General features: G+C 42.8%; 2 protein-coding genes across 3 annotated transcripts; both read left to right on the forward strand.

Annotated features, from left to right (window-relative positions):
• Nucleotides 1-6,096: 6,096 nt before the first annotated feature.
• On the forward strand, nt 6,097-11,707 carry vsig8b (V-set and immunoglobulin domain containing 8b). Of its 2 annotated transcripts, none has more exons than XM_084947554.1 (8): nt 6,097-6,224; nt 6,485-6,579; nt 8,415-8,575; nt 8,704-8,902; nt 9,146-9,298; nt 9,414-9,536; nt 9,716-9,854; nt 9,944-11,707. In XM_084947554.1, the coding sequence occupies exons 2-8, from the start codon at nt 6,507-6,509 to the stop codon at nt 10,194-10,196; spliced, it is 1,101 nt and encodes a 366-aa protein (XP_084803680.1). In that variant the 5' UTR covers nt 6,097-6,224; nt 6,485-6,506; the 3' UTR covers nt 10,197-11,707. The 2 variants fall into 2 exon arrangements, with proteins under 2 accessions (XP_084803680.1, XP_084803679.1); XM_084947553.1 differs by having other exon boundaries at nt 6,108-6,224; nt 6,500-6,579.
• Nucleotides 11,708-11,843: 136 nt separating this feature from the next.
• On the forward strand, nt 11,844-15,198 carry tas2r202 (taste receptor, type 2, member 202). The gene has a single exon (XM_084947003.1). The coding sequence runs from the start codon at nt 13,793-13,795 to the stop codon at nt 14,933-14,935; it is 1,143 nt and encodes a 380-aa protein (XP_084803129.1). The 5' UTR covers nt 11,844-13,792; the 3' UTR covers nt 14,936-15,198.
• Nucleotides 15,199-16,077: the final 879 nt, after the last annotated feature.

The following is a 16,077-nucleotide window of genomic DNA, read 5'->3' on the forward strand; positions in this document are numbered from 1 at the left end:
TAAATGATAACAGTGGATAGAGTGTCCTACCAAATTGTGAAATATATGCATGAGCGCTCGTGTAATCGTTGCATGAGTCTTGTGTTTTCTAAAGCACGCTTGTATTACTACCAAGCAACCAAACAAAGCCGGGTTCACTCATTTGTAGTTGTGACAGGGAACGCGGGCAAACAGCATCAAACGGATGCAAATTTTACTCCTCAAACTGTTAGTTGTTTAACAATTGCCATTGCAGTTGTTTTCTCATTTTAAACATTTGCAGAATGTGTATATAAATCCATTCAAATGATATTCATTTCAGCAGGATTTGGATTTTTTTTTCCAAATCAATACATTTCTTTTCTTTATTTGACCCAGGGAAAGGGTGCACATGAAAGAAATTGAGGCCTGGTCGTATCTGCTGGGATGAGCCCAGGTCAGGTCAGTAAGGGATGATTTCATATGAATGCAGGCGCACACACACACACAGAGGGGGCCGGTAAGAGACGGACAGGGCTGGTGAAAACTTTATGGATTTTTTGACAGTCCACCGATGCAACGGTCCACTGGGATTTTCCAAGTATGCCTGGAGGCTAGTACACCACTGACTGAAGATACAACAGCATAACATCATTCTCAACAGCCTTCCTTCCAACACAGTTGCTATATGAGGCTGTTATTCGAGGAACATTTCCCTTAATTGGTCATTTTAGAGAAAAGGAAATTTCAGGATTAAAGTACATCATTATATCATAATTCCCCAGCGTGTGCGGGGAAAATGAGCTATCACAGAAGCAAAGAGGGCAGAGACAGATCTGAAGTTCTTTATCAGAGAATACAGTTTCCATCCTACTCCTGCAAGCGAGGCTTAGGGGACTCTGGTCTATGTGGACTTTCTCTGTGTGCCAGACTTCACTGGGTTTAGCACAAGAAGCACAACTTATTGGATTATGGAGTCCAGCGTTTATGCTCATATTGCTAGAGGCTATTAGTGTGTGTGTGTGTGTGTGTGTGTGTGTGCGCGCCATTGGTGTATGTGGGTGGGCAGCTTGTGAAGATAGAGATGGAACAGTAAATACACGACAAACTCCCGTTTACTTTCCCATTTTATAGGTGGGATTTCTTTATGGAGCCCTGCCTTTTCATGTTCACAGGTTAGCCGGTAAACAGGCCAGAGGGGGGCCGTACTGTAAATGAAGCGGGACTGTTAAGGCTTTTCTTGTTTCACGTGGATTTAACCGCACCTGTCTAATTTCATTCCTCGAGAAGTTTTGTGTCTGCCTGGACAGGATAAGGTTTTTGGCACTCGTCCTCAGTTAGATAGACTCTGGGGCTGCTGATAGAATGCTGCATAATTGTGCACATGCAGATTTGCAGTGGAAGTGATTTACTGGCACACTCTCTGTGTCTGTGGTGCCTGTAATTGCTGTAGCATCGCATTGCATAAATGTTCTGTGTTTATGATGCCTGCTTGATAAATGAGTCCATAATTTTATCTAATAAATAGATCTATAAAATACTTTTGTTCTACTTGTAGAATGCCTTTTGTTTCATGGTTGATTCATCTTTTTTGTTTTCATGCTGTGCACTGTATCACTAGTTGATGCATAGTTGGAACTGCATCCTTTTAGACTGCTATAAAAATTAGTTATATACCACAAGATTCCCAGTAAATCTCCAGTAAATCATCTTTATGGTTAGTTGCTGTAATGTGCATTACATTCTATGATAACACAGTGAGTTATTGTATGTTTTGAAACTGCACTAATATCGTCTTAACGTATTAGCAGCGCTGTGCTCATTCTTAAATACAGTTCCCACAGTGTGACTAAGGCACGGGGACATCAGAGTAAAACAATGTTGCTAAGGAACTGACCTATGTCTATCTAGTTATGAAGAGAGTTATGGTGCTTATTCAGTGTAGTAACCCTGCTCTGCTTTCACAGATTACAGCCTAGGTAGGGATTTTGTATCATTAAGGCTGAAGTTAATCCTGATCTTATTCTTTTTCTCTTTTGCTCTAAACCACTTTCTGCTTTATATCCTCTTTCAGTGTGTCATGACCTCACTCACAGCTCCACAAAAGTTCAAATGCAGGGAAGACATAAGAAAAACACAACCAGAAGATGATCAGTGTAAACAGCAACAAGTGGGATTTTCCATATAAGATTATGACAGAGACAGCGCGGCTAGGCCATGATCATAGTATCAAAATGTATCCAGATTGGACCTACATTTTGATACCATCTATCCCATTTCCTCAAATAGTTGGCAGTGGGAGGTGGTTTCAGGAAGTTGCTAGTAGTTGCTTATGTGAAATTGATGTATATTTACTGCACGTATGGCACCAAGAAAGATGTGGATTCACTGATTTGTTGCTAGCAGTTGTTAGTATGAAATTGATCACAAAGAAAGTGAGTGTTTGTGGGGAGTACAAGGTTTCCAAATACCTTGCAGGTGAATGTTCTCTGTAAGTGGTTCGAGTCACTTTTTCAATGTTCACTATTTGCTTGGATAGCCAATGACGAGTGTTTGCAGACAAACTGGCATATTTCCATGCAAAGTACTGTCAACTTCAGCAACCAAAGCAATCACAAAGAGGTTTTTGGTATATACCCTGATAGATTTCACCCAGCAACAGCCACCAAACTCCAGCAATCACTCACCGACCTCTTGGAGATTATAGATTTTTTTTCCTAGTGACTGGAGGTTTCCAGAGAATTGCTAGCTGGTTTCTAGGCCTGTATGACTGAGGCCTTAGGCAATGAAACCCATGCACCACAGAAAGATATGCAGTACCACTGCACAGCCAGTACAGGTTGCAGAGGGCCATAACAAATGCAAGAGACATAAAAATAATGGTAATACTGTCTGCACCAGTTTCAAAATCATAAATATATGAGAATGAAAGCATAGCAGATAACTGATGGGATTTCATCCTGCTGTGTATAATGCCATTCAAGTACGCTCTAATGGTAGATATGCCCTTTCCTTAGTGAGTTACTTATTGAGAGGATGAATCACAGATGCTGGGAGGAATCCTTGCATTTCCCTTTTTATTACTTATTCGGCAGCATGGCACAAGGAAAGCATGCGGTGCTGGAGCAACAGGGGGAAAAAACTGCTTGGAGAGCGGGACTAATCATGCCAGTTTCACAGCATAACAAGACAACAGTTAGAATTGGATGACGACTGGAAACCCTTAAAAGCGATGCTAGCTCTGGTCCCATTACTGCACAGCCTAACGAACACCAGCCGGGCTGTAGAGTGTATTTATGATCTGCAGGACATCTGCAAATACAGACTGATTGGTATAAAAGAAAAAGACCAAAAAAAAAAATCAATTTCACTGTCAGAGTGGACATTTAATTGCTGAGTTTCAGGAGGTCATGAATAAAGTGTGTGGCCCAGATTGTGCTGGCTGTATTCCACTCACGTTGCTCTTTGAGGGGTTGAGTGACTGCTCCCCTCTGCCAGAAGCGCCATCCTTGTCCCAGTGGCGTTCCACCTTAAAAAGAGGAATATGTGTGCCCAACTGGCTCCCTGACATTGACACACCGTGAGTCACGCTGCTGTGCTATTTCAGTATGGCTGCTGGCAAGCCAAGCCTTTTGTAGCCTTTCCCCTCCCTGCTTTGGTCATTTGTTTGCCTCCCCTGCTATGCTGTTTTCTTGTAATTTGGACATCTGTCAAGGTGGTTTGTTTGCAACCCTGTGGTGTGATTAGGCTACCTGTGCCAAATCTGGTAAGAGAGATGTGGGTTGAAGCGAGCCTTGGCTCTAAAGACAGAGCCACAGCATGGCTGCTCCACATCTACCAAGTTTAGCGGGATAATTACAAAAGCACTGGGCGATCAAGATGCTGTGAAAGAGATGCAACAAGTTGAGAACATTCAGGTCAGTGATCACAAATGTATTCATCATGCTTGTCTACACGCTCTCCTGCAGTGTTAATGATGGTCTTGTCGGTGTCCTAGTACTGTCTGTTCGGTCCCGCCTCGCCCTGTCACACAGCTTGCTCGACTCGGAGCTCCAGTGCCAGAACCTCCTCTTACACCAGGGGGAGGAAGTGGGGCAATTAACCACCTGCTGATAAAGGAGCCATACCGCACAGCCTCACACATACCCCGATATTTGGTGGATCGCTCATGGACACATTCAAACCCAGACTTATGGGTGTGGTGTCACTCAGGCGCGCTGCGTGAAACTCTAGCAGAAAGCTTGCAAACACACAGTGAGCACCAAATGAGAACAGGGTTGTGCTGATTTCAGATTTGCTTTCTGATCATGTTTCATACTGAGCGTTACTAATTTGTTCATCTCTTTAATGAACGTTATTGGCAGGATCACATTAACCCAGCACTTAAGTTTCCTAATGGTTAAGGTCACGCTCCGCGCTCACATCATACTGTACGATGTCATTCAGTCAGTACTGAATGATTCCAGCGGCACATCTCACTTCATTGAAAAGATCTTTTTTTTTATTTTTACATCATTAGCCAAACAGATATATTGCATGTTAAAACAAATTAAATAAACCATAATGAGCCTCCATTATGCTTTTTCCTTATTTTCTGTGATATATTTGTTCTGTTACTCGTCCACGCTCATACACTATATTGCCAGAAGTGTTCGCTCATCTGCCTTCACAGGAATGCTCATCTTAATCCATAGGGTTTAATATGTCGTCGGACCACCCTTTGCAGCTATAATAGCTTCAACTCTCCTGTGAAGGCTGTCCTCAAGGTTTAGGAGTGTTTATGAGAATTTTTGACCATTCTTCCAGGTCAGACACTGATGTTGGATGAAAAGGTCTAGCTCACAGTCTCCACTCTAATTCATCCCAAAGCTGTTCTGTCAGGTTGAAATCAGGACTCTGTGCATGCCAGTCTAGTTATTCCACATTGACCTCGCTCATCCACGTCTTTATGGACCTTCCTTTGTGCACTGGTGTGCAGTCAGTGACCCATTCTTTCACAAATTCTTGTAGAAGTAGTCTGCATGCCCCGGTTGATTTCCTACACTTGTGGGCAGGGAAGTGATTTGAACACCTGAATTCAATTATTTGAATAGGTGAGTGAATACTTTTGGTAATATAGTGTATTAAACACGTGCAAACTTTCAAATAATGAGACCAGCTTTTGTATAAGGAACTTAGTGTGAGCCAACAGCTCAAGCTTTAGTCTAGAACATTTGGTTTCAGAAGGATTTTAGAAGTCACTGAGGGTGGAAATTCCTAATATGGTCATTGCAGGCTGTGAGCACAGGACTGTGTACCTGCTGCTCAAACTTTGTTTACTAAGAGCATGCAATCAGAAGTAAGATGGCTCAAAGAAATGGGGAAAAAGCTAAAATAGCATTTTTCAGATGGTGGATGAACTGAGGAGCACCGGGATAAGAAAAATAACACATTTATGAACTGAAAATCATAAAAGATACCACAGTTGAGCCAGAAAAATAAAAGGAATTGATTTCTGGCCTAAATCAAAACTTTGTGTTTTGGTAAATCATTCATAGCTGATAAGCCATTTCAACCTCACTAACAGCATGAACGGCAGTGGCAGCTGCCGCACTGCGCTTTGCCGCTCTGTCACGTTAAGTTGTCTTTTAGTCCCAAATCAGCATGGATCTCACTATGTGCCCTGTGTGGCAGAGCAACAAAAACCAGTCAGTGTATGTTCATGGGAGTGTCAGGAAGACGGGTTACACAAGGGCTGGCAACATTTTTTGCTGGCCCATTCAGACTTAAACAAGTATCATAACTTTCCTCTTACCTTAAACATAAGCATACCACAAAGAACTCTACAGCATGCAGCAGACTTATCATACCGTAGTTTTAGGAACAGAGAGAATTTGCATTGTTATGAAATAACAGATGATAGATGTGATAACTAGATGATAGATAAAACTGTGAAAAAAGCAAGAAAGTACATGTAGGTGTTCATTAAACTGTTGTCAGCCAAGACACACACAGAGACTGGAAACCTAAACTAGCAAAAGTCTCTTTTCATATTTTTTGATTATCTTTTATTCAAACAAGAAAAAATAAAAACAAGTATGAAGGGGGCTTGGCGTGTTTCCAAGTCTAGGAGTGGCCAACAGGTGCACTATGGACAGAGAGGGTGTGGCCATAGTTACTGCTCCTGAGTTTCACCCGAGGACAAAATAAGCCTGCTACACCTGTACTGTCACACCGGTTAGCCTTCAAGGACATACTTTTGTTGTGGATTGTGTCTTCACTTTAAGGTATGTCAGAGCTGTTATTTTTATTTCTTCCCTTTATAGCGTTTATCGATCAACATTTGATTTTCTTGGTAGTTTGTACAGACAAACACACACACACAAAATAAACCGTCACGACTGAGTTCTCAGGTGATGTAAGTTTATAGATAAACAACTAAGCAAAAGTGATAAAGGCTCTGGGGGAGAGGTAAATGACGCCAGACATCTTTGCTTTTTGATGCCAAATATAAGCCTTAGGATTAAAACTCTTATTTTCCTGATAGTGTGTTTGCTCTTAGGTTGAAAATGGTGCCAGCATTCACGAGCGTCAGGCTAAAGGTGGCTGTGCTGTTTCTGGTGACAATTCAGCTGAGAACAGGTGAGTGTGGGGTTTTTCTTTCTTTTTGATTAAATCTAAGGAGTTTGTTTCAGGTTTCTGAGCATGTTGAATCAGGGAACACAATGATCACCAGCAGAAGAGTTGTTTTTCTTATGAATTCTGAACCTGAATCTGATTTGTGATCCACACAGCAGATACAGTTCACTGTAACTCAGCTGATGATCTGACCATTTCACGTACTCACTGAAGCGTGCATTTGTAGTGGGGATGGCTGAGAAGTACCCCGCATAGCATTCATACCTTAAATTATTGTGGCTGAGGGTCAAACAGCTATGTGCATTTGCAAAGCGCGACCCTGAGGGATTTTATTGTGACCGGGGGAGTAATTAGCCTCGGGCCCCCATCCAAGCTGTCTGTAAGAGCAGCATAAAAATGCAAAAAAAAAAAATAAAAATACATCAAATACGCCCAGAAAAACCCCTCAAATCTCAACGTCCCCTTCATTATTCAGATAATGCTTCCTAATTAGACCAAAAGTTCACCGCCTTATATAAAGAGCCACGACTGATTCTTTCGGCTCTATCGTGCCTATTTGAGGAAAGCACCTGGGCGTGTGCATTTCCATTCACAGGAGGAATAAACAACATTAATGATGGCAGTATTCCAACCATCATTTTTATTTACGATGAGCGACATCCAGGGTTTAGCATTGTACGTGGTAATTCCTTTAAATTCCTCTGCATCATTGATGTAAACACTTCTACTTCGGCTTCTGCTGTTATGACGAGTCAAAAAATTATTCCAGAGAAGAAGTAGGGGTGAGCAGGAGGAAACACACACAAAACAAAACAAAAACAAAAACTGTGAGGCACCTTTGTATTTGCCAATGAGGGGAGGGCACAGGGATGTGCATGTTTGGACTGAGCTCAGTGGCTGAACCTACTGGCAAGTTAGCTCAGTGGCCTCTTCACGTGGAAATCGCATCTTCTTTAGATCCCAGTGTTTTGCCCTTGGGGGGTGCTGGGAGTTGGGGAGGGCGGCTTTCACAGTGTAAACATTTGACTGACTAATTTGTTTTTTTTCCACACTCCCTTCGTCACATCTGCCATTGTGTACGCTTTCATAAATACCCCTGACATCCTCTGCTTTGTTGTGGTGCCACTAAAGTGCATTCCGAGTGCTTTCAGAGGGTTATAGTGGATTTAATGATGAGCGATGTCAAAACAGAGGCTGATTTGATTTGAGCTCCATTTAGATATTTTCTGAAGGTTGGACACCCGAACGAAGGGGGAGGGATGGCGAGAAGATAGAGTTGAACATTATCGAGATAAATAACTCTGATCTGTTGAAATGTGTCACCACGCTATCAGTGTTGACTCTGGCAACAGTTGAATAAAAATCTAAGGCCAAAAAGAGTGAGTTAGCGGGGAGTGTGTGTCAACTCAGAGACGGCTCGTAACTAGCTCATGTGTTCAGCTTTCATCATTATTTGCCGATATATTTCAGACAATTAATAAGCCTCCAGAGTTTAATAAGTTAAATTTAATATGCATCCCCAACCAAAAAATAAAAAGAAACTTTTACTTTAATTCATGTCCAAGCTCTCAAAATCTTCAGTTTGACTTAAAAGGCCTATTAGTCTCACATCAGCACTTCTTCTCCTTCCTGAGACGGCACAGGAGCGCAGGCCCAGAGCTTGAATGCCATTAAGTGGGAGAAATATTAATACGTTTGAGAGCGAAATTCATTTTATTCTGTCTTCTTTCTGTCTCTTAACTTGGGTACACGACTGTAAGAATCCAATGGAGAAAGAAAGCATTGTTCTAAGTTAGACGGAGCTTAATAGAATTTTTGGTTTCATCCCATGTTAACAGAGGCGATGCAGATAACATCCACGGGGCCGCAGACCATTCAGTTTGCAACGGGAACGACTGTTAAACTGGGATGCACCTATACTCCAGCCGCAGCAGACACAGGACCGCTGGATATTGAGTGGTCCAACGTCAGTCCGGACATGACACAGAAGGACACAGTGGTATGTTGCATGTGTGATGACAGAGAGGAATTATAGAAAGACAGAGGAAATATTGCATTTAGGCTCAGTTAGCTGGAAAACCTGAATCAAAAAATAAGACATTACTCAGTGCAAATCTTGCCTCTCAGATCTTATCATATTCAGGTGGCCAGACCCACTACACGGACAACAGCGTCTCCAAAAGGTTCAGTTTCACAGGGAACCCCGACCAGGGAGATGCTTCGATCTCTATCACTGGTGTGACAGTCTCAGACACCGCCACATACCAGTGTAAAGTCAAGAAGCTCCCAGGCATTGACATGAGAAAAATCACATTGGTTGTGTTGGGTGAGGACAAATTGCTTTTTTTGTTTTGCTTCTTTTTTTTTTAACCGGTCTAACTTGTTTCATTTCTCAGCCGTCTGCTTTTAAATGTGCTCATTCACATGGAATGCAAAGGCTCCTCCATTCTTTCTGTCTCAGTAGATTACCTCACTGCAGCCATACCCAGATGCTTCAGTGTTGAATCAGAGCATTGCACTAAAATAGTTTTTGTGCCATATGGGTTGTTTCTTTCTTTTTTTTCATTAGTTCCCCCATCAACGCCAAAGTGTTGGGTTGAAGGTGGTGAGGAGAAAGGAAGCACAGTCTCCCTCCGCTGCGTATCCCGTCAAGGATCCTCTCCCATCAGCTATGTGTGGACGAGAGAAAACGGAGCTGCAATGCCATCCACTGCTACTCAAAGTAAGCAACTTAGCACCAGGATGCCTTTTTCTAAGAATGCTCTTCTCTAAACACTAATGCGGCTGTGTTTGTGTAGGTAATGTGCTTGTACTCAGTGCTGTCTTCTTTCATTAAGACCAACAGAGTGGGGAGCTTCTGATAAAGAACCATACAGACAGCAACACTGGAACTTATGTCTGCGAGGCAGCAAACGCTGTGGGCAAAGGGCAGTGTAAATACGTACTGCGTGCATACAACCGTAAGTCTACAATATCATCATCTTATTTTCAGTTTAACAGCTCTGAACACTCATATCCTGAAGGTACCTTTTTTGACTTGCTTTTATGCAAAATCACATATAATCCTCTTGTTGGATTTGGAATTCAAGAAGGTGAGCTGCACACGTTTGATTTCTAAGCAATACATTGCCTCTTCCAGCTACCAATAAAGCAGGTGTGATAGCTGGCGCTGTGATAGGCGCTCTGCTGCTTCTGCTGCTCCTCCTGCTTCTCATCTGGCTTCTCATCTGCTGCTGCCACAAGCGTCGCTACCAGAAGGAGGTCGCGAATGAAATAAGGTATTTTATGGCCGTTTGAGGCATCTGTCAAACGATCTCAGATCGGTGCAGCAGCTTAACTGAGAACCTGCGTGACTCTGCTTTCCCAGGGAGGATGCGCAGGCCCCGGAGAGCAGGCCCCCGAGCAGGAACTCCAGCATGCACTCCAGCCGGCACTCCAGCCTCCGCTCGGTGATGGGATACCGCACTCACCACGGCGTCATCTACAGTTCCGTAAGGGGCAATCTGCCTACGGTCAATGAATCGGGCCCAATCTTCACAAATGGAAGCAATGGGACGACCACAGGCGGGGAGATACCCGCTCACCTCACATATGACCCTAAATATGGATACGCCGTGTGACCACAAACCTCAAGCCTAACAGGCTCTTAATTTTATTTTTAGTGCTCAACTACACTTTATGATAAAAAAAAAAGACTCAACACCTTTTAAATAATATTCTGTGTCTGAAGTATATAATGGCCAAGAGGTGCAATAATATATACATGTTTTTTAAACCAGGGAACAATGGGAGTGTTTGCATAGCTACTGACTCATAAAATCCTACCCTCATGTGACATATTATATGTATCAGCTGACTTTCATGAAGCACTTTAGCACATCACTGCTAGTGTAAAACAAACAGAAGAACAGGTTTTCATAATCACAAATAAGATTTGCTTTCTTGTTTTGTTTTTTTAATTTTTTAAAACTGTATGTAAAATGTATATAGCAAAGCAATTATTTTTATTATGGTGCTTTTTTTCCTTCTTGTTATTTTTTTATTTTGTACAGTTTAATGTTTTAATTGGCAAGTCAAGGCGAACAACAAATGTAAATGGCATTCGGGTGTTTGTGTTGTCGGTCCACATGGGTCACATGTGTACAAATGTAACTTAATTAGAGAGGTTAACGAATGAAGAATCCATTAAAATAAATATCTAGTGCAAAGTTCTTGTTTAAAAAAACCCTCAATCTTGGTCATTTAATATGCTCGATGTGTTCTCACAGCTTTCACAGTTGCTGCTATTTTCAGGGGTGTAAGTGGCTCGATAACTGGGGACACTTTAGAATAGTTAGCTTTACCTCTGACCCTCTTTATGTCAGTTTGCCTTCTGGTAAAAAAAAATATATAATAATTTGTAGAGCAAAACGAAACAGAATTGCCTCGTTCATGTCCTGTGCAGGGATGCATGTCTGATCTTTTTGGGGAGGGGGTAGGAAGAAGGTAAACTAGCTCTTAGTCTAACTTTGGAGGTACTGACCTGCAGCTGACACCTTCAGTAAGCAGAGTCAGCACTGTGCCTGCAGCCCCACCTCTCTTTTGAAGAGAGGTGGGGCTGCAGGCACATCTCCTCCTGATCCCATCTTCAAAAGGTGCATATTGAATGAATACGAGCTGCTGGTAGTGGTGTGGCTTGGTCAGTAATTCTGTTTCCAGTCCCCTTCAGGGCAAGGGGCACCCCATCCCAACCCACCACACAGCTACACCAACAGACTCGCATAACACAGTGTTTAATGTGCCTCTGCTGTGCTTGACTTTGTCGTTTGTTTGCTTCCCAAGAAGACAAACACATCCTCTGTGGGTCCGTGTTAATGTCTGTGACTTTCTGTTTGCTCTAACCAGTATTTTTTCCCCCCCTTTCTTTCCCAGTAAATGCACATCCGTCAAGCTTTCTTGTGCTCACACGTTAGCCTGTCCTTTGATCCATGCAAGAAGCAGGAAAACGGATACAATAATTAATTACAAATACTGTTCTGGAAGCCTTGTTGGAAAATCGCAGTCTTGCTTTGGATGGCAGAAGTTTTAACAGGGTTGGCATAGTAAAAAAAAAAATTATTATTATTATTTTTAGAAAAAAGAAAAGGCTACCACCGCAGTCTGCTTTCAAAGAGCTTTTGTATGGAAAACTGCTTTTTAATGCTCTTGTGCAGCAAAAAGGCAGAATCTGTCCTTGAAATTTGGCTTAAGGTGATTTTTTTTTTTTTTTTTTTTTTTTATAAAGAAAAGTGTGACTGCAGACTGTTGGGAAAGCCATTATGAAATCAGCATCTTTCTTGTTTTGACTGGATAAATAGAGTAAACAAGAAATCTAAATAGAGTTGAACTATAATCTAAGTCAGCACCTCATTAAAAAGAAAGTTGGGGTGCTCCACAGCACAAGCTAAAGTGATAAGGTGCTGCATGAGCTCGGCTTGTGAAGGTGACTTCACGTGCGTGTGGGCGGTTTGGTGTTTGTAAATATGTGGCGGACAGCAGGAATAAGTATTTGCATGCGGCGCGTGTTGGATTGTGGTTTGTGGATTGGCTGAGCTGCTGTGCTGCACTGACAGACATACAGTAAAGTCATTGGATATCAATATGCAGTGCTCAAAAAAAAATGGAAGGACTTTTTAATCAGAGTGCAGCCTCAAGTCAATTAAACTTGTGGGATATTGATCTGGTCAGTTAAGTCGCAGAGGGGGTTGTTAATCAGTTTCAGCTGCTTTGTTGGTCATGAAATGAAACGAGAGGGGCAACAATGAGACAATACCCAAAACAGGAATGGTTTTACAGGTGGAGGCCACTGACATTTTTCCTTCCTCGTCTTTTCTGACTGTTTTTTCACTAGTTTTGAATTTGAAGTCAGTGTTATTATCGGCAGCATGAGGTGCCAAGGTTTGCTGTGTCTCCCGGCACAGTCTCAAGAGAATGGAGGAGATTCTTTGAGACAGCCAGTTACTTAAGGAGAGCTGGACAGGGTCATAAAAGGTTCTTCCCGTATCAGTAGGACTGGTATCTGGAGGAATAGCATGGGCACTGCCAGAGCTAAAAAAAATGGCCTCCAGCAGGCTGCTGGTGTGAATGTCTCTTACCAAACAACCAGAAATAGGCTTCATGCTGCCCAGTACTGTGCAGCTCGATTGGAATTTCCCATAGAATCCCAGAATTGGCAGGTCCACCGCTGGCACCCTGTGCTTTTCACGAATGAGAGTAGGTTCACCCTGAGTACTTGTGACAGATGTGAAAAAGTCTTGATAAGCTGTGGAGAATGTTATGCTGCCTGTAACATCATTCAGCATCATTAGTTTAGTGGTGGTTCAGTGATGGTTTGGGAAGGCATTTCAATCAGGGACACACAGACCTCTACAAGCTTGACATCAGCGCCCTAACTGCCTTTAGGTATCAGGATTAAAGTTCCTTCGGGTGATGTGATGACAGTATGCAGGCAGTTCTATGACAATGAAAGAATTGATACCCCTGAATGGACGTAAATCTCTGGGACATTGTGTTTTGGTCCATCCGATGCTGCCAGGTTGCAGCTCAGACTGTCCAGAAGCTCATCGATTCCCATTGAGATCTGATGTTTTCAAATTGTCCCTTTATTTATTTATTTTTTTGATCTGTGTATAATGAGCACATATCCTGTCCACCTCATGTCAATGCAAACCAGCTGTCGCCACTACCTGTGGTCAGGGATGATGCAAATCGTACCCAATGTGAACATATAAATCCCCGTGAAAAGAAAACTTAGATCCAAGACTTTCACCTTGCGTGTGCATCCTGCAGACAACTCCAGGCAAGGATTAATGCTTGAATAAACAAAACAAAACAAAGGATTCCTCAGCTGCTGCCAAAGTTATTGAGCCAGACAGAGTATTGTTACGACTAACAGGCAAAGAGAACGTAAGCAGAAACCTTCAGTTGGATTCACGGCAATAAAAAACACAATATCTGACCCAGGTGAGCTTCGCTAGTGTAGGAATTTCCTACACTAATTACTCTAACCTTCTTACCTCACTTGTTCGCTTTGCATGTGACCACCTTAAATTTCAGAATTGGCATAAAATTTGAACATTGACCAAAGATTTTAATTGGGCCTGTTTGTATCTGTTTAATGAATTTCAAATGCTAAATGTGTGAATCTTTTCCTCGGGCCCTTCTGACAAGCTATGACTGATTCAATTCTGTGACAGAAATGAAGAATCATCTGATTTTGGAGTGTGTGTATATAATTTATTATTCCTCTTCCCCCCTTCTTGTCATCTCTTTGAACGCAGCAAAACCAAAGCACTTCAGAAGCCCACACAGACTGCTGAGTGTTGCACGGAGACTTAAAGACTACAGTATCCTTGTTAAAGTTTACGGCACAGAAGAGTTTGGGGTGAAAGTTATTATGTTTGTGTTAATTAAATATCCCCTCTGGGTAATGACGGGTGTGCTGGGCATCACCACTGTCTTTTTTAATTCCTATATCTCTTTGATGAGTGTGTTGAACTACAAGGAGAAAAAGCAGTGGACGCCTTGTGAAACTATCACCATGGCTCTGTCGGTGGCCAGTATTGCTCACCAGATGACTTGCTACTTCTGGATGACCATGGATGAGGTGGACAGTAACTGCCAGATTGCCCAGATAGGCTACGCTATCCTGCTGGTGCTTACCTTCAGCTTCAAGTTCATCATCATGTGGAACAGCAGCTTTCTCACTTTCTACTACAGCACCAAACTGGTTCACGAACCCAACCACTGCTACACACACGCCCAAGATGTCATCGTCAAGCACGTGACCATAGCTGTGATTCTCATCCCTCTGTTTGGTTTTGGCACCTGTATGCCAATGCTTGTGTTGTTTAACGCTGGCAACGCAGCTAGCAGCGCTGCTGGAAACGCGGTTGGCAACATCACCTACAAAGCAAATGGAGACTGTGGACTTGTATTCTCTGACACCACTTCTGTGAAGGTTTATCAAGTCATGTACTTGCTCCTCTCTGATGTATTTCCAGGGGTGGTCATGGTGAAATGCTGCATCTCCATCTCTGTTCACCTGGCCATCCATCTCCAGCACATGAAAGCTAGCACCAATGGAACCCACCCTCCAAAGCTGGGCACTCAGATAAGGGTCATCGAGATGGCTCTTGGTCTAGTGGCCAACTTCCTTGTCCTGCTCGTGGTTGACCTGTATGTCAACTACAAAATTGTGGTGCACCAAGAGAGCACCCTCTCTCTCACAATCTTTTTCACATCGCTCTACACGACCGTTGCTGCCGTGGTGCTCATCTACGGCAAGAGGACTCTTTGGAAAACGCTGATACATGATTTTAACTTCTGGCTTAGTGAATAACTGTATTTGTCTTGTCTGAAGGTGCCCGAACAAAAGACTCAAGCCAGCCTTCCTTCAAAAGTTAAAAACTGGGGGACAAAAAAAAGCCAATTTGCTTTCTGCTGGAGGTCTTTGTGCTGAAATCAATTGGTCATTGTCTGAACTTATTAAAAAACTTTGAAGTATTCTTTTATCTTTTGTGCTAGCAATTTCAGTAATGACTACTGTCCTGCTGCATCACCATTAATTACAGTTTCTTGCATCAGAATGGGATTTTAGCTGTGCTGGCCACTTAGAGCTCTGCAAGTGAACGCACACCGGGGCCATATAACCAGCTGACCAGGCCAGTACCTATGAATATTAATATTTCAGTAGTACAAATAATAAGTTAGGCCTGTAAAACAGATCCCAAAGCATGCGTGCTTAGACATGATGTAACTCGGGGCCCATCTGAAAACGTTAAAAAATACATGTGACTGAGGTAAGAGTACAGAGCATATTAATAAAACAGGAACGTATGCAGAACCTGGCTTTAAGAGTTTTTCCCACCTCACTCAGGTTGCAGATAGTTTAAGCTGCACACAGGGACTGGAGTAACCTGCACGTTAGCTGGAAGGATGCCAGGCCAAATCCCCGCACCATATGAGGGGAAAAAAACACAAACCCGATGAAGAGAAGCCCCCCCCCCCCCCCCCCCCAACATCCTCCTTTTTAGTATATGTGTTCTCTGGCCCTCGACAGAATCGTGTATACCTGCACTCGACAGCTCCCAGGTGTGACTTTATGTAGCTGTTGCTGAGAGTGTGGATATGAAGCCGGTGTTCCTGAAAAGTGCACTCATGCCCAGCAAACCTACTCTGAGTAAATAGAGGGGCTTTTTTATAAAAAGGAAAAAAAGAAAAAAATGCAGCAGACCTCCTTGCAATGCTACATTAGTTCACACCCTCTGGCACCACCTAGTGAGGTTCAAAGCAGAGATACAATAGTGCAGCTAATCCCACTACACACACAGACTCGAGATCCCTCCAGCTGTTAAACGGACAAAGTAAGAAAGGGCGTATTATCCTTTGATGCAGGGGAGTTAAGTCGTACCAAGGCCTCCGCTTCCATTCCTGTCATCTTCTCCTCTCCCTGTTGGAGGGAGCTGGATTCAACATAACAGG

Source organism: Perissodus microlepis, chromosome 12, assembly GCF_051167445.1.
Source record: "Perissodus microlepis isolate ML-2025 ecotype Zambia chromosome 12, ASM5116744v1, whole genome shotgun sequence".
Lineage (NCBI taxonomy): Eukaryota > Metazoa > Chordata > Actinopteri > Cichliformes > Cichlidae > Perissodus > Perissodus microlepis.

What these genes read in the sequence shown, in the direction of transcription:
- vsig8b (XM_084947554.1), top strand. Translation starts at nt 6,507, where the DNA reads ATGGTGCCAGCATTCACGAGCGTCAGGCTAAAGGTGGCTGTGCTGTTT. An exon ending in AATCACATTGGTTGTGTTGG is followed by an intron (nt 8,903 to 9,145) that starts GTGAGGACAAAT and finishes TTTTTTCATTAG; the next exon opens with TTCCCCCATCAACGCCAAAG. An exon ending in CGTACTGCGTGCATACAACC is followed by an intron (nt 9,537 to 9,715) that starts GTAAGTCTACAA and finishes TGCCTCTTCCAG; the next exon opens with CTACCAATAAAGCAGGTGTG.
- tas2r202 (XM_084947003.1), top strand. Translation starts at nt 13,793, where the DNA reads ATGAAGAATCATCTGATTTTGGAGTGTGTGTATATAATTTATTATTCC.